Source organism: Anas acuta, chromosome 27 (assembly GCF_963932015.1).
Source record: "Anas acuta chromosome 27, bAnaAcu1.1, whole genome shotgun sequence".
Classification (NCBI taxonomy): Eukaryota; Metazoa; Chordata; class Aves; order Anseriformes; family Anatidae; genus Anas; species Anas acuta.
In genome coordinates this window covers 5568418-5594524 of record NC_089005.1, presented here as the reverse complement: position 1 = coordinate 5594524, position 26107 = coordinate 5568418, and the positions used below count along the sequence as shown (strand labels likewise).

Genomic DNA, 26107 nt, shown 5'->3' with positions numbered 1-26107 from the left:
GGAGATCTATCTACCTGCTTACTGCTCTTGCCAAGAGTTTCATTCCATGTGGAGATTTAGATTCATTTGGCAAGGTCTCACTTTCAATAAAACCTCTCTGGCAGTCAGAGACACATTCACAGGCTTTAAATCTTGAAAAAATTGTACAGAATTTGCCATCAATATTCCCTCCCAGAAGCTGGAGTCCTTTGCTAGAGCATCCTCCAGACATGGCTCATTAAAATGTGAAGCCAGAAAGTTGCCTTATTTCTTATCCCACTATATTACACATCTGTGATTTTTATAACTCAAACAGTGACAGTCAGGCAAAGCTGTTTTGTTTCCCACATTGTTCCAACATACCACAGGGAATGTAAAAATAATGAAAAAGGCACCTGATTTCTCCAGCATATACTTAATACCAATACAAAAGGACAACATAAGAATTTCTAATTCAACTTTGGGAGCTGGCAAAGATCTTTAATCAACACCCCGATTAGAGATGAAAGCTATTTTTGCAGCTGTTTTGCATGTCATGCTTAGATGAATAATAAAGCACCTCATAGTTCCTCTTTTTCCTTAAAAAAAAAAAAAAAGATAACAACAATAACAGATTTATGCTATGGTTTTTTTGTGCAATTCATAAAGCTTGGGGAATGGCCAGGTTTCGGAGGTAATTCTGCCTGTTGTTCTTAACTCTAAGGAGGTTTTGCCACTGGGATCACAGATTAATAGAGTATCACAAATTGGAAAGGACCCATAAGCCTCATTGACTTAAACTCCTGGCTCCACACAGGACCCCAGAAAATTCAACCGTATTTGTAAGACCATTGTCCAAACACTTCTTGGACTCCAGCAGGAGTGACCACTTCCCTGTTTCAGTGCCCAACCATCCTCCCAGTGAAGAACCTTTTTGTAATATCCAGCCTGAACCTCCCCTGTCACAGCTCCATGCCACTTCCTTGGGTCCCATTGCTGTCACCAGAGAGCAGGGAGCAGCGCCTGACCCCCGTCCCGCTCCCCTTGAGAGGAAGCTGCAGCCCGCCACGAGGCCTCCCCTCCGTCTCCTCTTCTCAGGGCTGAAACAATCAAGTGATCTCAGCCACTCCTCCTACATCTTCTCCTCTAGATTCTTCACCATTTTTGTGCATGGTGCTTGAGGTGAGGCCTCACCAGCACAGAGCAGAGTGGGACGGCCACTTCCCTTGAGCAGCTGGCAGTGCTGTGCCTGAAACAGCCCAGGGCACGGTCAGCCCGTTTGGCTGCCAGGGCACACTGCTGGCTCGTGTTCAACTTGCCATCAACCAGATCCCCCAGATCCCTCTCCAGGGGGCTGCTCTCCAGCCTCTCATCCCCCAGTCTGCACATATAGCCAGGATTGCCCCGTCCCAGGTGCAGAATCCAGCACATGCTCTTGTTAAACTTTCTGCAGTTGGTGATTGCCCAGCCCTCCAAACTGTCAAGATCTCTCTGCAAGGCCGCTCTGCCCTCAAGGGAGTCAGCAGCTCCTCCTAATTAATATCAGCTGCAAGCTTACTTAGCACGCATTCCAGTCCTGCATCCAGATCATGTATAAAACATTGAAGAGAACTGGCCCCAAAATGGAGCCCTGGGGAACTCCATTAGTACCCATTAGACATCAGCCCAATGTAACCCCGTTTACCCTTTGAGCCCAGCCTGTCAGCTAGTTGTTCAGCCTTTGTAGCGTGCATTTGTCCAGCTGTACGGTGGACGTTTTGTCCAGAAGGATACTGTAAGAAACAGCATCAAGAGCTTTGCTGAATTCCAAAAAGTTCACATTTACTGGTTTCCCTTGGTCAACTACGTGGGTAACGTTGTTGTCAAAGTTAATTTGGTTAGTTAAACGGGACTTCCCTTGTAAGCACATGTTGGCAGTGACAAATGACTGTGTTGTCTTTCAGGTGGTTTTCAGTAACTTCCAGAATACTCTTCTCCACAATTTTGCCAGGCACTGAAATGAGCTGACAGGCCTGTAATTACCAGGGCCTTCTTTCTTAGCCTTCTTGGAAACTGGGACATTTCATAGAATCATAGAATATCCTGAGTTGGAAGGGACCCTTAAGGATCATCAAGTCCAACTCTTGACACCGCACAGGTCTACCCAAAAGTTCAGACCATGTGACTAAGTGCACAGTCCAATCTCTTCTTAAATTCAGTCAGGCTCGGTGCAGTGACCACTTCCCTGGGGAGCCTGTTCCAGTGTGCAACTACTCTCTCTGTGAAGAACCCCTTCCTGATGTCCAGCCTAAACTTCCCCTGCCTCAGCTTAACTCCGTTCCCGCGGGTCCTGTCGCTGGTGTTAATGGAGAAAAGGTCTCCTGCCTCTCGACACCCCCTTACGAGGAAGTTGTAGACTGCGATGAGGTCTCCCCTCAGCCTCCTCTTCTCCAGGCTGAACAGGCCCAGTGCCCTCAGCCGTTCCTCGTACGTCTTCCCCTCCAGGCCTTTCACCATCTTCGTAGCCCTCCTCTGGACACTCTCCAACAGTTTCATGTCCTTTTTATACTGTGGTGCCCAGAACTGCACACAGTACTCGAGGTGAGGCCGCACCAGCGCAGAGTAGAGCGGGACAATCACCTCCCTCGACCTACTAGCGATGCCGTGCTTGATGCACCCCAGGACACGGTTGGCCCTCCTGGCTGCCAGGGCACACTGCCGGCTCATATTCAACTTGCTGTCTACCACCACCCCCAGATCCCTCTCTTCTAGGCTGCTCTCCAGCGTCTCATCGCCCAGTCTGTACGTGCAGCCAGGGTTTCCCCGTCCCAGGTGCAGGACCCGGCACTTGCTCTTATTGAACTTCATGCGGTTGGCGATCGCCCAGCTCTCCAACCTATCCAGATCCCTCTGTAAGGCCTTTCCACCCTCAACAGAGTCCACAACTCCTCCAAGTTTGGTGTCATCAGCAAACTTGCTCAAAATGCCTTCTATTCCTACATCCAGATTGTTTATAAAAATATTGAAAAGTACCGGCCCTAAAATGGAGCCTTGAGGGACCCCACTGGTGACCGCCCGCCAGCCTGACGCAGCCCCATTCACCATAACCCTTTGGGCCCTGCCCGTTAGCCAATTGCTCACCCATCGTATGATGTTTTTATTTAGCTGTATGCTGGACATTTTGTCCAGTAGGATCCTATGGGAAACCGTGTCAAAAGCCTTGCTGAAGTCCAAAAAAATCACATCAGCTGGTTTCCTTTGGTCCACCATACGGGTGATCTTATCATAAAAGGAAATCAGGTTAGTTAGGCAGGACCTACCCTTCACAAACCCATGCTGGCTGGGACCAATGACTGCTTTGTCCCCCAGGTGCGCCTCAATACGTTCGAGAACCATCTTCTCCATGATTTTACCAGGCACTGATGTGAGACTGACAGGCCTGTAATTGCTAGGGTCTTCTTTCTGACCCTTCTTGAAAATCGGCACAACATTTGCCAGCTTCCAGTCTACCGGGACCTCTCCAGACTCCCAGGATCGTTGAAAAATAATTGAGAGAGGTTCCGCGATGACGTCCGCCAGCTCCTTCAGCACCCGGGGATGAATCCCATCCGGACCCATGGACTTGTAGGGATCCAGGTGGAGTAGCAGATCCCGCACACGTTCAGGGTCGGTTGGGAGTTTGTCATCCCCACCGTCCCGGTCCTCCAGCTCGGGGCACCCTGGGTCCCGAAGCCCATCATCGGCATTGAAGACAGAGGCAAAGAAGGCGTTAAGCGTCTCTGCTTTGCCTATGTCATCGTCTGTGAGAAGACCTTCCCTGTCAAGGAGCGGCCCTATGTATTCTTTAGTTCTCCTTTTTCCATTCACATATCTAAAAAAACCCTTTTTATTTTCTCTCACAGACACAGCCAGCTTCAACTCTAGGTGTGCTTTAGCCACACGAATTTTCTTCCTACAGACACGAGCAGCATCCCTGTATTCTTTCCATGTCACCTGGCCCTCCTTCCAGTAGCGAAACACTCTCTGTTTCCGCCTAATCTCCATAAGAATGTTCCTGGTCAGCCACGACGGCCTCCTGCCCCGCCTGCCTGACTTGCGATATTTAGGAATTGCCTGATCTTGTGCTATATTGCCTGATCTTGTGCGATATTTAGGAATTGCCTGATCTTGTGCTTAGCAAGCTTCTAGTCAACTGGGATCACTCCAGATTCCCAAGGCCACTGAAAAATAACTGAGAGGTGGTGACATCAGCCAGCTCTTCTTGATGAATCCCATCAGACTAACATGCATCTAGCTGGAGGAGCAAATCCTTCACTAGTTCAGAGTTGGCTGAGAGTTTATTGTTCCCCAGTCATGGTCCTCTAACTCAGGGCTCTTGGACTTCCTGGGCCCATCACTAGTGTTAAAGTCAGGATTATGCTAGTAACTCATTTTTAGGACCATGTATATAATTTTTTAGCCACAGTAGCCAGGGATATTTGCACTTTTTTACCCAGTCTTGGCTGAGCTTTTCTGTTTTCCCTCAGTATGTGTTAGATTGATTGCAACAAGGCAGACCATTATATTAAGCAAAACAGTGTGAGAGCACTTAGCTTAGTCTCAGCAGCACTACATAGGAGAATCTTGGCTTGCAGCACTGAAAATCAGTTTAATAAACCTTCATGGTCACGCAGTAGGAAACACACCCAACCTTCCCTCCAAGGGGAGACCTTGTCCCAGTTCACAGCATGTCAGAAATACAGCCTTGGAGTTGCATTTGCTCACAAGACTTTTTTTATTCAATTGCTCAAGGGTGCAAATTGAACTCTTCTCATGGCTCCATTTATGACAAAACCCTCAAAACCTCCTTGTTAAAAGTAGATGCCAGCACACATGAACCCCATTCTGCTAAACCTTGTGGCAGCTGGCTGAGAAATGTATGCTCTTACAGAGGAAGACAAAGGACAACAGCTAATTTGGATCCACGTTGTGATACAGCCAAGCATTTAAGTCTTTGCAAAACCATCCTCCAAAGCATTTCATCCCATAGTAGGTAGAGAGATGGGAACCCAGCATTTCTAACAAATCCGTGGCACAATACAAATGCAATTAATATCCCAGTTCTTTGTTATTTATGCTGCATTAAAACAGCAGACCATACTAAAATGCAGTGTAGCCCATATATATGTATATTTTAGTTTCTTTAGCATGAAATGCTTATGCTGTCTCAAACCACTTTTCAAAATGGCAACACAGTTAATAAGAAACTCAAGTACAGAAACAAGAAGTAAAAACTTTTCATGCCTTGGATGCTTTACCTTCCTGATACAGCATGTGTAGGGCACCCCACATGCAAGTGGCCCACTGCCATTGCACGAGTGGTATAGGTTAACCTCCCAGTCTCGGTATTCATCACCACCACAGCAAGAAAACTGCAAAAGAAAAGGAGAGAGTGAGACATGCAGATGAGCAAACCTCAACATTTCCAACTCGCTGATGCATCTCCTGTCCAGCCTTGCACTGCATCTTCAGCGCTGTTTTGCAATGCTGGTATAAAGAGGTCCACAGGATCCACCCTGGGATGGATCCCATCCAGACCCATGGACTTGTATGGATCCAGATGGAGCAGCAAATCCCACACACGTTCAGGGTTGGATGGGAGTTTGTCATTCCCACCGTCATGGTCCTCCTTCTCAGGACACCCAGGGTCCTGAAGCCCATCATCGGCATTGAAGACAGAGGTGAAGAAGGCATTAAATGTCTCTGCTTTGCCTATCTCATTGTCTGTGAGGAGACCTTCCCCGTCAAGTAGCGGACCTATGTTTTCTTTGGTTCTCCTTTTTCAGTTAACATATCTAAAAAAAACTTTTTTATTGTCTCTCACAGACATGGCCAGCTTCAACTCTAGTTGGGCTTTGGCCCCATGAATTTTCTCCCTACAAACACGAACAGCATCCCTGTATTCTTTCCTCATTGCCTGACTCTCCTTCCAGCAGCTGTATACTTTCTTTTTCTGTCTAAGCTCCAATAGAAGATCCCTGGTCAGCCATGCCGGCCTTCTGTCCCGCCTGCCTGCCTTCTGATATTTTGAAATCGCCTGATCTTGTGCTTTTAGGAGGTAGTGCTTAAAGATTGATCAGCACTGATGGACGCCAATGCCTTCAAAAGCAGCTTCCCAGAGGACCTTGCTGACTAGTTCCCTGAGCAGCCTGAAGTCTGCTTTCCCCCTATCCAGGGCTGAAGTTTTGGTGGCAGTTTTCCTTCTGTCACCGTAAATTCTAAACTCAACCACTTCATGGTCACTATGACAGCCGCCAATTGCCACGTCTCCCACAAGACTCTCTCTGTTTTCCAGCAACAGATCAAGGACGGCACCTTTCCTAGTTGGCTCCCTTAGCACCTGCACCAAGAAGTTATCATCTAGGTGCTTTATGGACCTCCTGGACTTGCTCGTGTCAGCTGTGTGGTGATCCCAGTTGACGTCTGGCAAGTTGAAATCTCCCATAAGGACAAGGGGAATTGATCTCGAGGCATCTCTTAGTTCTGCAAATAATTCATCAGCGTTGTCGTCCTGGCCAGGTGGTCTGTAATAGATTCCCACAATGACATCCCCTTTATTTGTTCGTCCCTTAATCCTTACCCAGAGGTGCTTAACTTTGCCATCCCCAACCTGAAGTTCCACACAGTCCAGCCCATGCTTCACATACATCGCCACCCCACCACCTTGCCTGTCCCCCCTGAAGAGCCTGTAACCATCTATTGCAGCACACCAGCCACAGGACTCATCCCACCAGGTTTCACTTATGGGATGATTTCTTACTTTCCAGGAAGCTGAAGACTCTGTGTTAAAAACTAACAAACACACAAACAAAAAAGCTAAAGCAGACGTTTAGCTTGGTTTAGCCCCATTTTAGAAGTGTGTAGCAGGTATAGAGATGTACATGCATGTGTAGGAGGCATTGTGGCTTTCACAGGACCAGGAAAGATCAGGCTCATTCATGCTTTCTTCCTGCTGATTTAATTATAGGTAACTAATCCATCCTATTGGGGTGTGTAGGAGAGACGGCTATTTCAGCACCTTGAATAAATGTATTTCTTTGCTCAACTAGTTGGTGTTATTCAACAGTATGCTAATAAGACTCTGCAGTCTAACAGGGATTTCTCTTCCAATTAAGTTAAATTAGAGATCAAATGCTGCAGCTACAAATGAAAAAACTTCTTTTTTCTACTTCTTGTATAATGTGAAAAAATAAAAAGTTTAATGAAAGTCATTTTCTGTTCTCTGTGGAATAAAATTGGGCTTATTACATATCAAATCGTCCCTTCTCTTGGTAAACAAACTTGAATCTTTACATTTCCCCCTGGAAAGAAAAGCCTGAAGTGGGCAGGAGAGCTGTGTGTATGCTTGACAAGACAGAAAATTCCAGGTTTTCTGCATTTCTGTAAGCACCAGTCTCCAAGGAGCAGTTTCCAGAACAAGTTTAATTAATACCCCATGAGTATCTGTTCCCTCTCCTGCTCATAGGTTGGTGACAATACTTGGCGAAAAGGAGCAGGAAAAGCCATCAGCTCTTTGGGTCCTCATGGCCTCCTCCCATGTGAAATGGGCAGATATGGCCAGGAGCTACCAGCCCACAAACTGAAAACTAATTTCTGACTTCCTACCTTTAATTCATCTATTACTTTTAGTCCCATCTGTATCAGTGAGGGAGACAAGCTTGCAAAACTTGTCCAGAAAGAGGAGAGAAAAACCCCTAAAGGGATATTGGATATTCTACCCTACTTTGTATTCCCATGCTGCAAAGAAGTTTCTTCCATTTGCTTTTATAATTCTGAAAAAATTGGTACAAAATCATTGTAATGAGTGTTACTAGCTGGTGGGAAGGCTCACCAGGGTGTTTTCTTCCCTGCAAGGAGAGGTTTAAGCTGAACTACTGTTGTGCCTGGGTTTATTTTTCATAAGCTGAGATAGATCTGGGTCTGTGTTTTACTTTCATATGGGTTCCCAGACCTCAGAGAGAGCTAATACACAGGAGGAGAAAAAAAAAAAAAAGTCCAAGAATTACTACACATTGGGTACTGCTGCTACAACCCCTGACATGCGGGCTTATTACAGCTAATGACCATAGCCCTGTACAGTGGCCTTGAAGAAATGCACTAAAACGAGCCATGCTGGGTGGAAGCTGCCTTTATTTTCCCTGAAGAATAAAGATGCAGGTTTGCAAGCATAACACCTTCAGCTCTCCAAGCTTTACTTTGAGGTTGGAGCTGCTCAGGTATGAGCAAAAACCACAGCCCTATCAGTGCTTTGAAATTCAATTCCTGTTCTCAGCAAAGTGGTTTGAACTCTCCTCTCCCACCTGCACTCAGCAAACCATTCAGAAGACACAAGGGAAGAAGCAGCACAGAGCTGCAGTTAGTGATTTTCAGCAAACTGAGTCATTTTGGTTTCCAGCCTTGCATCCATGGTGTGCAAAGGGCACACCATGCACAAAGGGCACCCTTTGTTCAGCAAAAACAAATAATATAAATGTGTAAATATTATTTTTAAGGCAAATTTATTTCAATATCTTCCTGTTCACAGACAGCAAGACCAAGTAGGTGTTGGCAGGTAAAACCACCTCATTTGTGCCATAATCATGGTAATGTAATAATTACTGTCTGGCACTTCTATGTACATCTGTTATTTAGGAAAGGACCATAATTACTTATTTTAATATATGATACTGGTTTACATGTTTGGAAGCAGTCAGCATTGCTTGAGAGAGGGTTTAAGCAAAATTTAATACCTAAGGGGTGTACCATGGTTTTGTCTGAGCTAAATGAGCTGTGTGCCAGGTAACCAATGAGTAGACAAGATTTTTACCCCCCAAAATGGCAAGAATAAGCACTAAATGGTGATAATAGGGTGCTCTGGGCCTGTGTTTTGACAAAACAAAACAAAAGAAACAAACAAAACCACCAAGCTGGGGTGCAATCCTTCCAGACTGGATGCAAATTTTCATCCCTCCAAAGTGGTTTGGGCTGCTTGGGTCTTGTAAAGCCCCACAGGAGCCAAGTCCAAGTCATTATGAGACCACTGGCATCAGCAACTCCACCATTTTTTTAATCTAATCCAAGTGTTGCTGAGCATAATGCCTAGAACAGCAAGAATGCAAGAATGCTGTGATTTTCTCTCTTAAAAGAAATTATGCTTCTGCACTGCTTCTCCCCACTCCTATCTCAGTAGGATGCATTTCAATTGCTGATGTTGCTGTCATTCCCGGCTTGCAAATTATATTCTAATACAAAAACTCGCAGCAATGAGCAGCAAGTTCTTCCAAAGCTCCTTCTCTTGCTACAGAAGAAAATGTGTGAATGCTAAAAACTTATCGGCAATATTAGAAGTAGCCATTAACTTCTAGTACAGACAGAAATGCTATGAGATGAATATCTCCCCCTGAAAACTTAAACAAAAACTCAAGTGAGGAAGTAGACTCAAAAATGTCATAAAAAGGGGGTGGGATTATATAATAAGTGCCTAGTCTTTGGTTGTTTGGAGATACAGAAACCTTCCCGCAAACAGATCTGCTTTATCTAGAGATCTGTGGTCTAACCTCCTTGCCAGGGCTCATCAAGGATGGTTTCCACATGCATTGTGTTGACTTGTGGCAGCATCCATTTATCATTCATACAGAGAGGACTGGATTACAGCACCTTTTTAGAGAGGTTGGAGCCAAACTTTAAAAAAAGATTAAGATCTTTCTTGAGATCAGTGAAGTCTTGAAACCTTTAGAGGTCTTCCAGTTTTATTAATGCATTTGGTTCAGTAATGACAACTCCAAGAGTCAGAAGTAGGTATTTAAAAAGAGAAGGGAATGTGGAGGCCACCACCAGCCTTGAATTTCAACTACATCAAAGAGGAAGGAGCTTCTTGGTCTCCTTCAAAGCTAGAGATAAGATTTATATATTTATGATGCTCCAACCCACAATGAAAGGAGAGAAATCAAGCTGAGGTGAGAGAAAGCAGCTCTGAAAAGCAGCTCTACTGGCAAAACCAAGCTGTGAGCATGCAAGTTGGATGTAATTTCTCCCTTTTACCTCTCCTAGATCTTGAGGTTTTGCTTTTTCCAGTTTTTTTTTTTTTTTTCCTCGAAGAATTCATCAAATGCTTTGAGCTGAGTGTTTCCTTTCACAATAAAACAAATAGACCTGTGCGGTGTCAAGAGTTGGACTTGATGATCCTTAAGGGTCCCTTCCAACTCAGGATATTCTATGATTCTATGAAATAACAGTCAAACTTCATATCCTCGCTCAAAACAGCAGCAAATCTACTTTTCCTTAATTCCCAGGAGCAGGTCCTCACTTTACTGGAAAAACACATATGTTAGAGCCAACCATACTTGTCCAAAATGGCCAAACTCCTAATGGTGTGGACAAAAGCTTCAAGTTTGACTTTAAATTAGGTCTGCAAGCTCTCTGCTGAATGCATGTGTGATCCGAAGTGTGTCCTAAACTATACTGCAGCAAAACAGCTTCTCAGAGAATGGTTAGCAAGGCAGAGTTTCATCAATAACCTATTGCTGGCAACACAACTCAATCTCTTGCCTTAATCCTGTGTATAAATTAGGGATTTTGTTTCTGAGTGGTACCACATCATGGACTATTCCCTCAGTCTGGCTTTTCAATGTACTTGGAGGGATGCATCATTGCTTTGCTGAGGCATGATTACCTGGGATTTTGTGAGATGGAAGGAAAGGGGCTTGTGGGAAACCACCTAGCTGGAGGTAGAGGATAGTAATTAGGAAAGCATGTTAATTTAATAAAAAGCAGGACTAGAAACCACAGGCAACTCAAAAAAACACACAGTGCATGAAATACGAGGCAACAGTGGCAGAGGAATATCAAAAGTTTGGTTAAAAATAGACAGCTGCAAGGTGAATAGTTTATCGAACTGCGGGTTGGCTTGAGAATAGGGGAAGGATGCTGCCAAGATCTGGAAGGCTCTAAGCATTAAGTATCACGATTAAGAGATGTGAAAACACACAATTAAATCAAACAAACAAACAAAAAAAATAGAGGAGACTTTGCAAGCCCCAACACCAGATAAGGTGCAGACTAGCACCTCTCTCACCAGTCCGTGGGGCAGCTTGCAGTGCTGCCCATGGAAAACTGGGAGCTCTCCTAACAGCTACCATGTGGAAACACATCAGCAATCAGTCAAGTGCTTGCCTACATGTCCCAGAAAAGAAAGTTATCTAAGGTGGCCCACCTAAGGGTTACCACATTCCCAAAGCAGCTTTTGTGCATTATATTTCATTCCTACACCTACTATTTCCATGCAGTTTGTGATAGCAATAAAAAAAAAAAAAATCAGGCAGTTTTCAATCAGGAATGGGAAATATAAATATATGGGTGGGGTCTTCTCGTCTGTGCTCCATTACAGAATTGAACATGCTTTTCATAGTTCTCACAGGAGCACAGGCTGGCCAAAATCACCTGTGGAATAGGCTTGGGGAGCAGCACAGTGTAAAGCTAGGTAAAAAGAGCAAAATTTTGGCTATCAAACGAGACTGGCTATCAAACGAGACTTTAGGGGGCTGGGACAGTTAGTGGATGTAGCAGGAGTGCAGGTGGTGTTTTCATCCATCCCTACGGTGGCAGGGAGGGGTACAGAGTGGACACGGAAAGCCCACCTGATAAACATGTGGCTCAGGGGCTGGTGCCAACGCAGAAATCTTGGGTTTTTCGACCATGGGGCACTTTACTCAGCACCTGGCCTGATGGCCGCAGATGGGTCCCTATCTTTTAGGGGAAAAAGGATCCTGGGCCAGGAGCTGGCAGGGCTCATTGAGAGGGCTTTAAACTAGGTAAGAAGGGGGATGGGGCTGAAGCAAGGATTGTTGGAGCTGTGCCAGGGGAAACAATAGCAAGGCCGGGGGATAAAGTAATGGCCCAGCTGAAGTGCATCTACACCAATGCACGCAGCATGGGTAACAAACAGGAGGAGCTGGAAGCCATCGTGCAGCAGGCAGGCTACGACTTGGTCACCATCATGGAGACGTGGTGGGACCAGTCTTATGAGAGTGCTGCAATGCCTGGCTATAAGCTCTTCAGAAGGGACAGGCAGCACAGAAGGGGTGGTGGTGTGGCTCTCTATATTAGAGAGTCTTTCGATGTTGTAGAACTCGAGGCTAGGAATGACAAGATCGAGTCCCTTTGGGTTAGGCTCGGCAGGGACAACAAGGCTAGTGTCCTGGTCGGGGTCTGCTATAGACCGCCGAACCAGGATGAGGAGACGGATGAGAAGTTCTACAGGCAACTGACAGAAGTTGCGAAATCTTCAGCGCTTGTACTCATGGGGGACTTCAACTTCCCTGACATATCCTGGAAGCACAACACAGCCCAGAGAAAGCAGTCTAGGAGGTTTCTGGAGAGCGTGGAAGATAGCTTCCTGACGCAGCTGGTTAGTGAACCTACCAGGGGTGGTGCCCCGCTAGACCTTCTCTTCACAAACAGAGAAGGACTGGTGGAGGATGTGATTGTCGGGAGCTGTCTTGGGCAGAGTGACCACGCAATGGTGGAGTTCACTGTTCTTGGCGAGGCCAGGACGGGGACCAGTAAAACCGCTGTACTGGACTTTTGGAGGGCTGACTTTTAGCTGCTCAGGACACTGGTTGGTAGAGTCCCTTGGGAGGCGGTTCTGAAGGGCCCAGGGGTCCAGGAAGGCTGGGTGCTCTTTAAGAGGGAAATCTTAATGGCACAGGAACAGTCTGTCCCCACATGCCCAAAGACGAGCTGGCCGGGAAGAAGACCAGCCTGGCTCAACAGAGAATTGTGGCTTGAGCTTAGGAGAAAAAAGAGGGTTTATAATCTTTGGAAAAGTGGGCAGGCCACTAGGGAGGACTATAAGGATGTTGCGACGCTGTGAAGGGACAAAATTAGGAAGGCCAAAGCTCATCTGGAGCTCAATCTGGCTACTGCCGTTAAAGATAACAAAAAACGTTTTTATAAATACATCAACACAAAAAGGAGGACTAGGGAGAATCTCCATCCTTTACTGGATGCGGGGGGAAACTTAGTTACAAGAGATGAGGAAAAGGCGGAGGTGCTTAATGCCTTCTTTGCCTCAGTCTTTAGCGGCAATACCGGTTGCTCTCTGGATACCCAGTACCCTGAGCTGGTGGAAGGGGATGGGGAGCAGGATGTGGCCCTCGCTATCCACGAAGAAATGGTTGGTGACCTGCTACGGCACTTGGATGTGCGCAAGTCAATGGGGCTGGATGGGATCCACCCAAGGGTACTGAGAGAACTGGTGGAGGAGCTGGCCAAGCCCCTCCACCAGGGGGTAAATGGAGTCAAGTCCAGTTGGAGGCCAGTCACTAGTGGCGTCCCCTAGGGCTCGGTGCTGGGCCGGTCCTCTTTAATATCTTCATCAATGATCTGGACGAGGGCATTGAGTGCACCCTCAGTAAGTTTGCAGATGACACCAAGCTGTGCGCGTGTGTTGATCTGCTTGAGGGTAGGAAAGCTCTGCAGGAGGATCTGGATAGGCTGCACTGATGGGCTGAGGTCAACTGCATGAAGTTCAACAAGGCCAAGTGCCGGGTCCTGCACCTGGGGCGCAATAACCCCTAGCAGAGCTACAGGCTGGGAGATGAGTGGTTGGAGAGCTGCCAGGCAGAGAAGGACCTGGGAGTGACGGTGGACAGTCGGCTGAATATGAGCCAGCAGTGTGCTCAGGTGGCCAAGAAGGCCAACAGCATCCTGGCTTGTATCAGAAACAGTGTGGCCAGCAGGGCTAGGGAGGTGATCGTCCCCCTGCACTTGGCTCTGGTGAGGCCGCACCTCAAGTACTGTGTTCAGTTTTGAGGTGGGGGTTGGTCTGTTCTCCCACGTGCCTGGTGACAGGACGAGGGGGAACGGGCTTAAGTTGCGCCAGGGGAGTTTTAGGTTGGATGTTAGGAAGAACTTCTTTACCAAAAGGGTTGTTAGACATTGGAACAGGCTGCCCAGGGAAGTGGTGGAGTCACCATCCCTGGAAGTCTTTAAAAGACGTTTAGATGTAGAGCTTAGGGATATGGTTTAGTGGGGACTGTTAGCGTTAGGTCAGGGGTTGGACTTGATGATCTTGAGGTCTCTTCCAACCTAGAAATTCTGTGATTCTGTGATTCTGTGATGCACAAAGTAAATCACTCATTATGTTTCCCATTTACAGTAGTATAATATGCTTGAAAAACTTCACAGACAGACCTCCCCAGTGCTGTCCCCTGTGCAAAATCAAACCTTTTCTTGTACAAAATCCAAGATATTCTTGAAGTCGAGGTCATCGTAATAGTGTCGGATGCCCTCTTGGATGTTGGAGTGGAATACCGTATTCATCTGGGGAAAAAGCAGAAATCACAGTTCACATATGGAACAGACTATGTGAAAATATTACAAACCATGAAAAATATGTAGAGAAAACTTTTCATAGCAAGCTTCACCAGCTGTTACCAGAGTAAGAATCTAACCCATATGATGTCACAACCCTGTTTCTTGGGGAAAAATTCATCATTTTTGAGCACTCTTGGTTAGCAGCATCTCATAGCATCTCTCTGTTGCCTGCATGCTGCAATTGATCTCGTAAAGTGATCCTTTACTCATTTGACTTTTCCTATATGCTGCATATTAAATTGATTTTTTAGGGTGACTTCTTTGGGAGCTCCCTAAAGCCCTCAAATCCCATCCACCGACATAACTGTAACCCCTCACAAGCATTAGGAGCAGCCGTAATAGGCAAAATGTCCTGTGATAGCCAACTCCATCAGCTGCGTGGTGGTATTTCCCTCAGATGAGGAAAACAACACAGGAGCAGAGACCTCATAAGAGCCCTCAATCACTGCTAATCCCAACAAATCATCCAGCAATTCAGTTGTGCCTGGAGAGGCAGCAGCACAACCGGTCTGGGTTCTCTCTGATGCTCTCTGTGCTGTATCTCTGAGGACACTTTGACACATCAGGCATTTCAAATTAAAGACTAACTGAATGAAAAATGCATTTCACAGATGAATGGAAAGCTTATTAGTGAGCTGGAAGCAGAGCCGTAAAATGTTTTATGCAAAGCCAAAGCACACCACAGGTTTGCCATTTGGTTCCTGACAAAGCACCAGGCAGAGATATTTATGAAGGAAAAGGGAACCTTTTCTGAGTTAGAAGCAGGGAGAAAGAAAGGGGGAGAAAACATTGTTCTTCATAATTCACTCTGACATGAAAATTAGAGGGTGGGCAAACTGGGAAAAGGAAGAAGAACATTGAGGAAAAAAATGAAGGCGTATCGGAGTATTAAACAAAGCCTGCCAACAGCAAGAGATCAGGGAAGGGGAACTTAAAAAGCCTTTAAGAAATTGCTCATGTGGAAGTTTATTAAAATGTTAATTTGTGTTTTTCCCACTGCTACAACCATCACAACAGGCAATGCCTGAGCTTCACTGTTCCCTGCTTTTTTCCCCTATGTAGGCTCACCCTGAAATCTTGTCACCCTCCAAGAAGACATCAGTCTAGAGGGCAGTGTCTCAAATTAAATCTTGACTTCAAGTTTGGAGCTAAATGTTGCAGGGTTAAATCATTAAATTCTGTTATGAGACATCTCCACTCACTTTGCTTCAAGGACAACAAACCAGTTATCTTCAATAATCTCAAAAATTTTTTAAAAAATTACATATCAACGGGGTATATTTCAAAATTCCAACAGCTACAAGGACACCAAATTAATTCCTCATTGCACCCTCCCCACCATCTTATTTAATACTAAATCCAATTAAATCTTTCTAACAAGTTTAATAAACAAACATTGTTGCAAATACAGATTTGTGCCTCCTAACAATTTTAGGTCAAATGGATTCGTAACATTGTACCTCTCTTTTCTCTCTCCTTCATTGTTTGATTTTTAATTGGGTTTTGATATTGCCTGTTAAATTTAAATTAAGGGACAATTTACACACCAATGGTTTTACTGTATCCTTGAGCTTAATCATAAAGCTGTGATCCCCTCTCTCTATGGATTCTATGCAACATGTCTGAAGCACAGGATGGTGCTGAACGCTGGCAGACAAAGGTAGATGGAGCAAAGCAGAGGATTTCATGCCAATTTTCATGAAAATAAAGCCACTGTGTGCCAGCACATATTGATTTTCTGTGCATGGGAAAGACTCAAGTGCTGATTTTCCTTAGAGAATCATGTCTCCCTGCTGGTGACCCGATACCCTTAATTTTCCCATAATTGGAGAGTTTTGGAGAGCTCTCAAAATCTGCTGGACAAAATTTGATGCTGCATCCAAAAGGCAATGTCCTCCTCCTTTGCCTCTCTCTTCCACTTTGGGGCTCACCAAGTACCTAAATCCTCAAACTACCCATAGCCCACCAACCTTTACAGGTTTGAAAGCATCAAGCTGTTTGTGCAAAAGTGAATTGATTTTTATAGTCCCTAAGTACTTATTTCAGATGTTACTCTCCTGGTCTGCACATTCCTTGAGCCATCAGAAACTGAGATTTGATATTTAATCATTTGATCAATTACAATGGTAAAATAAGATTGAAAATGGCAGGGTTTCTTCAGCAGAATGTGGGCAGACAGAAAGGACATGCACTGGAAGTGTTCACCGATGTTTCTTAGTTCATCTATAACTCAATCCTGTCCTTGCAAATACAAGCCATCAATTAACAAAAGTGAGGTGAGGAACTTAATGAGTCCCCTTGAAAAAAAAAAAAAAAAAAGAAAGAAAAAGAAAAAAATAAAAAAAAAAGAGAAAAAAAAATTTTGGCTGCATGGGAGCTGCCACTGTGGCAGGAGCTCTGGGTGGTGCTGTAGGTCCGCTGCAGCTCCGGAGTGCAAGGCACAACCCAAGAAGAGCAAGAAAAATAAAATTCTTCCAGTTTCAGGACATACACGGACACATACTTGAGGTGAGAAGGAAATTTCCCCTGATGACATGCAGGGCTGCAATATGCTGCCATGCTAAGCAAATGTGCAGCTCTCCAGCCTCCTGATTGCACTCACCTTGCTTTCAAAGATGATTTCAATGCATATCAGCAGCAGCTCCATAAGAAAGATAATCAGAAGAACCCAGAAGAACTGAAAAAAAAAAAAAAAAAAGAGAAGGATTAGCCCTGCACCAAGCAAGGCTGTGCTGGCTACCAGCCAACTTTGAAGAGGGAGACCTGGAAACCATGAGGTGCTTAGAAACACTTAGACCATTTCATTACAATTGCTCCAGAGAGCTGCAAATCTCTTCTGAAAATCTCTGTCCTAAATTTGCTCCCATGTATAATGAGTGGCAGGAAGCAAGAACGAATTAAAAAAACACAAACCAAATGCAATCTGGATGGCCAAATTCTGCATGGGGACATGGGTAAAACAGATGCAGTGGAGGCAATTGTTATCTCTGAGTGTATATAGATGTCCACAGAAAAGTCAACACCTTTTGTGATGGAATGCCAGTGGCTGTTTGAACACTGATGTTTCCAAGCCAGACATCCAATGTAGGGTCAACCAACTCCAGAGTACAGGCAGTAACTCATATCTCTGCCAGAACTCATTGTGGCAACAAACTTCGGCTGGCAATCAATGTCCTGATGGAGGAAACAACTTAAACTAGGAGGTCTGGTATTCCTGCAGCCTACACCCATCAGTCTCATAAAGCTTCAGTCCCTATTTGAGATGTCCCATATGGGGTTGCATCCAACTTTGCAGAAGACAGACAGCAAAGCTTTGCTTGGCTCACATGCGTCTTCCCAAGGCTACCTCCATCTGTGACTTTGGACACTCACCAGAAAAAGGGAGGTGGAAAGTTACCATGGTAACTAGCTAAAAATCTAAAAGCAAGTTAAAGAAATAAAGTGGGGGGAGGTGATTTATTACTGTGATATTCACTTTGACCACTGGCTTATCAGAAGAGCCTGTTTACAAAGCACACCCAGAAATTATTTCCCAAGTTTGGCAAAACCAAAGCAACACTGCAGCAGCACGCCACTTAATGTGCCAAACCCAGAACTGCAGGGGTTTTAATCAGCTGTCCCTGGCTGAGTTTTGCACCATGTTCATTTGCTAAGAGCCAACTAGTGTAATCCCACTACAGAAGCAGCACCACTTTCATCACCATCTAAATCAGATTTAACTGGGAAGGGAATCTCATAATTAAAGAATACAACTGACCAAATACCCATTCTCTTGTAGTCAGAGACAATATGCAAGAAGTGAACACATCTGTACTGATTAATAAGAGGTTGATTCGGTAAGAAGCCCAAGGTGACGTGGTTGATAGTTTTACCAAACAAGGCATGTATAGGTCATACAATGCTACTGCAAGGTGGCAATCAGTGAGACAGAGAGGAAATCACCTTTTGGAAACATTTTTCTGCTTTTTCAGTGTTTTCAACTTTAGTTAAACTGTAAAAAAATGAGCACTTTGTACCACATTTACCAGAAAAAAATGAAAAAGAAAAGTGAAAAAAAAAAAGGTGCTAACTCTTATCAATACTTCCACTGTGAGAAAAGAGAAAACTTTCTGATTTTTGGGCTGCTAACCAACCTCTTTCCAGTGTTTTGGCCATTGCACACTGATTTCTTTGTTCTACACTCTATTTCCTTCTTGTGGTCTGTTTCTGCTGTATAGCTTGTCAAATCAAGATATAAAGATTTATGTAATTCAATTTAGCCTGCTCCATGCATATTGAAATCAAGGGTAATATTTAATATCCAGGAGTCTCATCTGGTTTATAAACAAATGTGGGCACAGTTTGCATATGTCCATGGGATGCTGGCTGTACCTGGCTATTGGAAAAATGACTGCTTTCAAATATGTCATCAGATGAGGTTCACAGCCAGAAAAATCCACAGTTTCCAAGAGAAAACCCGATGAAAGAGCATAGCTCACAGTCTTTTTAAGTGGATGAGAAGTGCTAACACTACTTGGGAAGACAGACATGGAAAGAGATAAGCTGGCTGAGGCTGACTGCAAGAGCTAACCTCTCCTTTTAAGAGCTAACTCTCCTTACAAGAGCTAAACTGCCAGCCTGGGAAGTCACATTGGTGATGCCCAGCTCTTCCTGGACCATGCAATATATAACCTTGCCTCCAGAAAGGACACTATTTCCCCTAATTTAAGGAGGATTTACAAGAATAGCGACTAGAACCCCAGTCTCCAGTGTAAGCCTTGCAAAGGTGCAGCCTGAATGAACACTGGCTGTTCTTATCCCAAATAATGGCTGAATGGAGCATGCGAACCCCCACTGGCTGCATAGACATCAGCAGAAAGTGGCACTTTGCTTGGCTTTTCCAAGGACTGCAGCAACCGCTGGTAACTGGAACACATGTAAGGGCAAAACTGCTGGCAACATCTGTGACTATCTCTTTAACAAGTGCATTGCAGTCCTTGATGTCTGTCAGACTGCACATGGATAAATTAGCATTTTTTTTCCTTAAAAAGACTCCAGCAGCATAAGTTAAAGAACAAAAATCCACATTAAACAGCATTTAATCCTGCCTTGAGCTGCTGCAGGTTTGCAACAAGCTAAAAAAATCACAAAAAAGGTGTTTTTTTTTTTTTGTTTTTTTTTTTTTAATAAAACAATGTGCCAAGAAGCTGTTCCCCCCCAATATTGCAAAAATATTCCCTGTGCAGTGAAGCAATTGCACAGGGCAAGCAAGTAGCTGTGCTTCCTCAATATTAATGGTTGGACTTGACTTGATATTTCTAAGTGATTCTATGATTCTAATTTGACCCTCCAGCCAGGCTTTGCTGCCGATATTGCTGAAATGTAGGAAACACTGCCGTGGAGGGATGGGGAAGATGCCTGAGGATCTCACCCATTGCCCAGTGTGAAGCAAAACACATCTTTCATGCAGAGAAAACAGCCAATAAAACCCTCAGCTGCTGATTCATCTTGCTCAAGATGGCTGGCATGGGCAAAAAACTCTCAATTCTTAACAAATTAACACTTGCCACAGCCAGTTCCATTTAAATAGCTCATCAATCTAAAATTTCACAATAAATTATATTGCTTAATTTCCTCAAATACTTTGAGGGTTAATCACTTAGGGTTAATCCCCCCTATTCCTTTGATCAGCAGAGCTCTGAGCTGCTCCTTTCCTCCTCTAACAGTCTCCAGCTCTGTTTTGTTCATCATTAATCTCTCTGGAAGCCAAACTGAGAGTGGGAGGAGAGATCCCAGGGGCCGTGCTCTACGTCCTCACCCTGACCATCCCAGAGCAAAGGTGCTCCTCACACCCTTGGCCATCTATGAATCCTGACCTGAATTAACCCTAGCTCAAAGACATGTCTCCTTCCAGTTTGGGGAACAACCTTATTCATTAGCATTACTTTGCATAAGCAATATATAGGCTGTCTGGTGCAGTCCCTTCCCATACATCCTCTAGGATGTCACCTCTGTATACCAGATAGAATGTCTTGCTGCGAAGTTTATTAGCAAACAATTCTAGACATGGGTTTTGGCTGATACAGGAGTGCAAACCTGCTTGTGTTTCATTTCCAGACCATGAGCAGCATGCAGCTGCCTCAAATTTCCAGCTTAAGCATGTTCACGTGAGGCTGAAAGGATCACCATGAATTAGGGTAGGAACCATGGGAATGTTGGATGCACTAGGTTGAACAATGAATAAGCCATTCAGGGATTTATTCAGGAGTCAGTCCATGCAAGGAGCCTGCAGCCATAGAGGGAGCTGCAGGCTCCTTGCATGGATCTGCTCGACCTTGAGCACAGGTGCCCTCAAGACACTTATGGCCATGGGAGGCTCAAATGTGTTCAGCCCAAGTGTGACCCTATTGGGATTTGGGATGGTAGAGGGATGCTCTTTTTGCCAGGGATGAGTACGGGAAAGGATGCGGCTTCAAGGATGGAAAAGAGCTCCTAGAATGACATAAAAGCACAAGAGAAATCTGTGATGTTTATTTAATACAAGCCTCCTTGTAGATTATTTTATCCTTTCTACAGGCACCATTAAAAATCCTATTGGAATAGGTCTGTTTTACATTCATGCAAATAACTCCCCATATTTTATTTTTATACATTTCTATGGCTTGTTCTCAAGGGAAGGAGCTAAGTCAGCCTACTGAAGCCAATACAAGAAAAGGTTTTGGACCTATTAACACCAACAAGAGGTAGTCATGGGATGGAAAATCTGGACTATCCGTTGCCAAGATGAAAAAAAGAAAAAAAAAAAGCAGTTTCTCCCCTCCCCTCCCATACCTTCCCAGTCCTCAAGTTTTGCCATATTCCTGCGTATCCAGAGAAGGAATTGGTCATCCCCCCTTGATAAATGAGAACAGCTCAAAAGTGTAGCCATGTGAAACGTACCTGACATGCTCATGAAGGGACAATGCAGAGGCATGTAAAAAATAAACCTTTCACTCTGCCTGGTAGGCCTCTAAGTCATGCCCTTTGCAAGAGCCTTCCATATCCTCTGCCTTCATCCAGACCAGGCATGAAGGCATCCCCCATTTTACATAAGCACAGAAATCTACATCCAGCTAGTTTCATCACAGATTCGATTTTATGTAGTGCTTTTAAAGAGATAATACTTCATAATGATGTGTTAAAGGTTTCTCCTACACAGAATGGCTCTCTTTACTTTTTTTTTTTTTTCCCTGAAAGGCGCTTGCATGCAGCCCTTCCTCTGAAAACTCAAACAATTATTTATTCCTACATTGGAAGAGAGCTTTCAAATATGCTTTGAAGAAATAAAAAATCTCAGAAGATCTCTCAGAAATGCCTCCCCTACACAGATTAAATGAAAACAATAAAGCCCAGATGAGGAGACGATGAGACTTTGCAGAGCACCTTCTTTATTAAGCATGGTGTCTTATTTCTGCAGCACGCAATGTACCCCTCCTGCCCATCCTCCCAGGCTGAGACTCATAACTACGCCTACCTGGGTTTCACACAAGTTTTTGCCAAGCTTTGAGTCAAAATACACATTTCCTTTATACTTCATAATTTAAATAAACAAGAAACCTGTTTTTATTCCCCAAATGGCTGGTAGTCCTGTAAATAATTGTCTGGGACTACCCAAGAGCCCCTTCCTCCATACAACAGCTCTGCCTCCACCCAGTACCACAGATGCCAGCTCTGCCCTCCTGAATACCAGTTATACCCCTTTCTGCTCCCCTCACATGACAGAAAACCATTTTTCCCTCATTTAGGCTTTTATAGACTTTCAGCTGCTAACAAGCTGTTAATGCTTCCTTAGCTAAAGCCCTGCTACTCTCTGCTCCTATCTTGAGACCAAGACAGATGCTGGGGTGCACCAGGTTGAGCTACAACACCCTCATCCTCCCCCCAAAAAAAAACACAGAGAAGGAGTTTTTTTATGAATAGGGGTGGATAGTGCTTCCTACAGTCCTGTCCATGCAGTTCCATGAGTGACGTCTCTCTGCAAATCTAACATTTCAGAGTTTGAGGGCCAAACTATCAAATTTCACCTCTTTCCAAAGATGTATGTACCTGTTGCTTTCCTCCCCAATCATAAAAAAAAATATTTCTATGGCACAATCAGCTCAATCCTATAGAAAGCATCAGGCAATGCACTGCAAACTCCTAATACAGATCAAACCAGTTGGATGCTATTAATATCATCTCAGACTTTGCAAAAAGAAAACTCCTTGAGCTTCATCCAATGCTCACCAGCATCTCATCATCGCACAATGGGTAGCATCAACTTTGAAGAACACTAGGGCACTACTGACAGTTCTCTTTAGGCAGTGAAAATACAGCATAGGCTATAACTACTATCAAAAAAATAATAAATAAGAAAATCATACTGAAAAGGATAGTAACTCTGAAGATGCTTGTTCGCATCTGGTTATGCAAACTCCAAACAATACTTCCACTGAAAGGTCCACATTGATTTTGCCATCTGGTGAAAGATGTTTTTAACATGTTCTGCAATGCATGTGGATAACATCCCAGAGCAATGACCCTGCAATTCTACCTGTGAGAAACCAGAACCAGAAACATCTGGTTGTCCATGTCGATAAATAATCCACAGTTGAAGGATTTTTGGAATGACTTTATAAAATCAGTATTTACTGGGCTTTCCAGAAGGCACGAAGCCCCACTAATTCACTGCAAGGATGGCTGTTATTGTTGCAATGACTAATTTAGTTCTATGATTCAAAAGAAAAATAAAAAAAAAAATAAAAAAAAAAAAGGAAAGAGAAAAAAAAAAAAAGAGCAAGTACCAAATAAAGGAATGGAACAGCTAGAAGTTTGCTGGTGATACTTAACATATCCAGCTTGGGAAGGATAAACTATGCTTTTCTGCTTGCAAAACGTTCCCAATCTGCTCCTAGAAAGACAGTGAATGGGGTCACAGCAAGAAATTCAATGTGGAAGTGCAAATAAATGTGACAAACACCTACATGGCTCCAGCTCCCTCTTCTCCCCTGGTGCCAAACCTGAGCCAAAATGAATCTCCATTTAAAGCATGTTGCAGTGATTAAAAAGCCCCAGCCAAGAGGTGACTAACCCTTAATGGAGGAGATCAGCTACTACTGCTTGCAGAAAGCTCCTCTTGCTGCTCCGGGGCTCCTACTTTGTCTCAGTCAAATAATAATTACTACATATGAAGAAAAATAGATTTAAAGGAGAACAAATTAGATGTAGAGAGCTTTTTCTGACTGTACCTTTCTGGGATTTTGATGTTTTAGCAATTATAGATCAGTCCCACACATGAGAGGGCTGCAGATGCTTAGTCCAGTTCATAGAGGAGCTCCTTAGGCAAACACAGTGCAAAAGGCAAGGCTACCTGTGAAGAGCATCGCTACCTGCCTGGCCTAAAGCCCTGTCACAGCAGATCCAGGCTCTGCTCCTTTCACTCCAAGCATTTGCTTCAGAGTTAATTAAGTGCTCAGCTCCCCTAGCAATCCTGAACACTTGCTGCTGCATAAATGTCAGGTTTGCTTATTTATTGACCCCTCTGTGTAGCAAAGCAGAAAAACCAAGAAAATGGTGGTTTTGTTTAGAGCGCTTCTAATCAGAGAACTATATAATCAGCGGGCTTAACAAGAAAAGGAAATATATGCATATCCCTAAGCAAACCTCTGTGGGAAAGTTTCTTACATTGCTTTCTCAAGAGGATCCTCTTTGTGTGCTAATTACCAGAAATTTGCTTTTTGGGGATTTAAACCAATACTGCTGAAACCTGCTGATATTGACATCCAGAGGAAACTCTTTGCTGCTGATGCAAGGAGCTGAGCCCCGCAGGGCAGCAAGCCTCAGACCCAAGCAAGCAAAGAGAGACCCTCAGGCTGCAAAGAGCAATTGGGGGTTTGCAGTGATGCTTTGCACAAACCATCCTCCAATTAACTTTCATCTACCTTGAAAGCAGAGAAAAGTGAATGGAAAATGGAGTTGGACTTGATGATCCTTATGGGTCTCTTCCAACTTGGGATATACTATGATTCTGTGAAAACCAGCTGCTTGGACCAGCTCAGACCACAAAGTGCTCCTCCACATGTGTTCTTCTGATTGCTTTCATTCAGAAATGGCAAGGGCCCCAAACCTTCAAATCACTGTAATATCTGACTGTCCTCAAGGTGAAATTTGTCTTGCTGGGAGAAGGATGCTTCTCCATTCACACAATAGCTCTGTGATTGCCACCCATTTCCCCACAGCCGTTTTCGCTCCCCTCTCCAAACCTGACAAATATGACATTTTCTAGCATTTAGTCTTTCTATTTACATGTGCAATCAGAAGCTGTAGAAAAGGCACACTTCAAGCTCTGGTTGGGAAGTCGTGTCACAGCGTGACCTTGAGAGAAAAAAAATATAAGAATTGCAAATAAAACAAATGGCAAAGCTTCTGGTGGTTGCCAGAGTTTGCTTTTCACATCTTGGCATTACCGTCTTTTGGAAACAGCAGTACAGCCAAATATATATATATATATATATGTATATATATACACATATATATGTATATATACATATATACAACTTCCAAAACGCCAAAAGAGTTGGTGCAGTGGTCTATCTCTCACTTTCACAGACCAAAGGTCAAATTCTGCCCAGTGTGATGAATTTGGGCCAATCCAAGGCAGAAAGGGAGGCACCAAAGAAGCTCACCAAATGGACACACACAAAAAAGGCAAAGCTGGTTTTCTTGTCCGACCTGGATTCTCATCTCTTTCCTGTTCTACATAAAACAAATGTAACTCTACAGAAACTGCCTCTGCATATTTAGGGGTTTAGTAACTTTTTGGAATGTCAAACATACATGGGATGAATATGTGGGAACCAAACACCCAGGCAAGAGTTGCTGAGTATGATACACGTTTTTGTCAAAAAGAACTCTAAAAACACTATGAATAAGAGTCAATTTGGATGTAATCAAGTGAAAAAACTGCATGGAACAAACTGTTCCATAGTGTTTCCAGATCTTAAACCAAATCAACCCAGCTCCCTCTCTCCCCCCACCTTGGCCATCTAATTAAGAGAAATACTTATTTTACAATCCATTTGCTAAATCACCCTGAAGTTCCTGAAAACAGAGTCAAGCTGTCTTCATCAGACAATTTACAGTTATTCAAGCCTTGCAAATTTTAATGGTGAGCAAACAGCAACTTAAAACTTGATTCCCAAGCATAAGCTCCTAGCCCACCTATTAAGTACAGGTCTTTGTAACACCAATTACTTCTATCAGCAGCTAAAATCCCCAGGTCTTGCATGTAATTTTTCTAATATACTTGAGCTGAGAACTGCAAGCAGATGGAGGCTTTATTGAATAGTCTGTGCTCTGGATATTAGAGAAGTAATTAAAGAAGTGATAATCTGGTTTACACACGGGTAAGAGGTGTGTGCATGTTTATGGCAATTACAGGTAATGTCTTGAGAGAACAACATAAGAAAAGATTAATACCAAAATCTAATTTCAGCTGTAGTAATCTTGCAGGGGGGATATTAGAATAATACATTAAGAATCAGAGTTAGAAGTTTAATGGCACTCATAACTGTTTTGCCCAAGAGAAACATTGGTAGAGTTTTGTCCATGAGGCCGAGAAAAACGATAATCCTTTTAATAGCAGTAAATGACTGGGATCAATGAGGATTTAACAAGTATGTACACGCCCACACCTACACTTACAATACTTCGTAAAAGTTGGTTATTAATGTCAAGTGCTAGTTGATGGATTTTTGTAGGGCACTGAAATATTTTTTTC

The 26107-nt window shown here is 43.9% G+C and overlaps 1 protein-coding gene across 4 annotated transcripts in view; it reads right to left on the bottom strand.

The window, feature by feature from the left end:
- Positions 1-26107, bottom strand: part of LOC137845357 (tetraspanin-15-like) — a 55633-nt gene that overhangs the window by 17886 nt on the left and 11640 nt on the right. Inside the window, exons 3-5 of one of the 4 annotated variants that reach the window (XM_068662483.1) lie at positions 16934-17008; positions 14182-14277; positions 5235-5348 (exon numbers count right to left, since the gene is read on the bottom strand). In XM_068662483.1, coding sequence (XP_068518584.1) covers positions 5235-5348; positions 14182-14277; positions 16934-17008 — 285 coding nt within the window. The remainder of the gene's footprint in view (positions 1-5234; positions 5349-14181; positions 14278-16933; positions 17009-26107) is intronic. The other 3 variants (XM_068662485.1, XM_068662484.1, XM_068662486.1) reach the window with 3 other exon arrangements.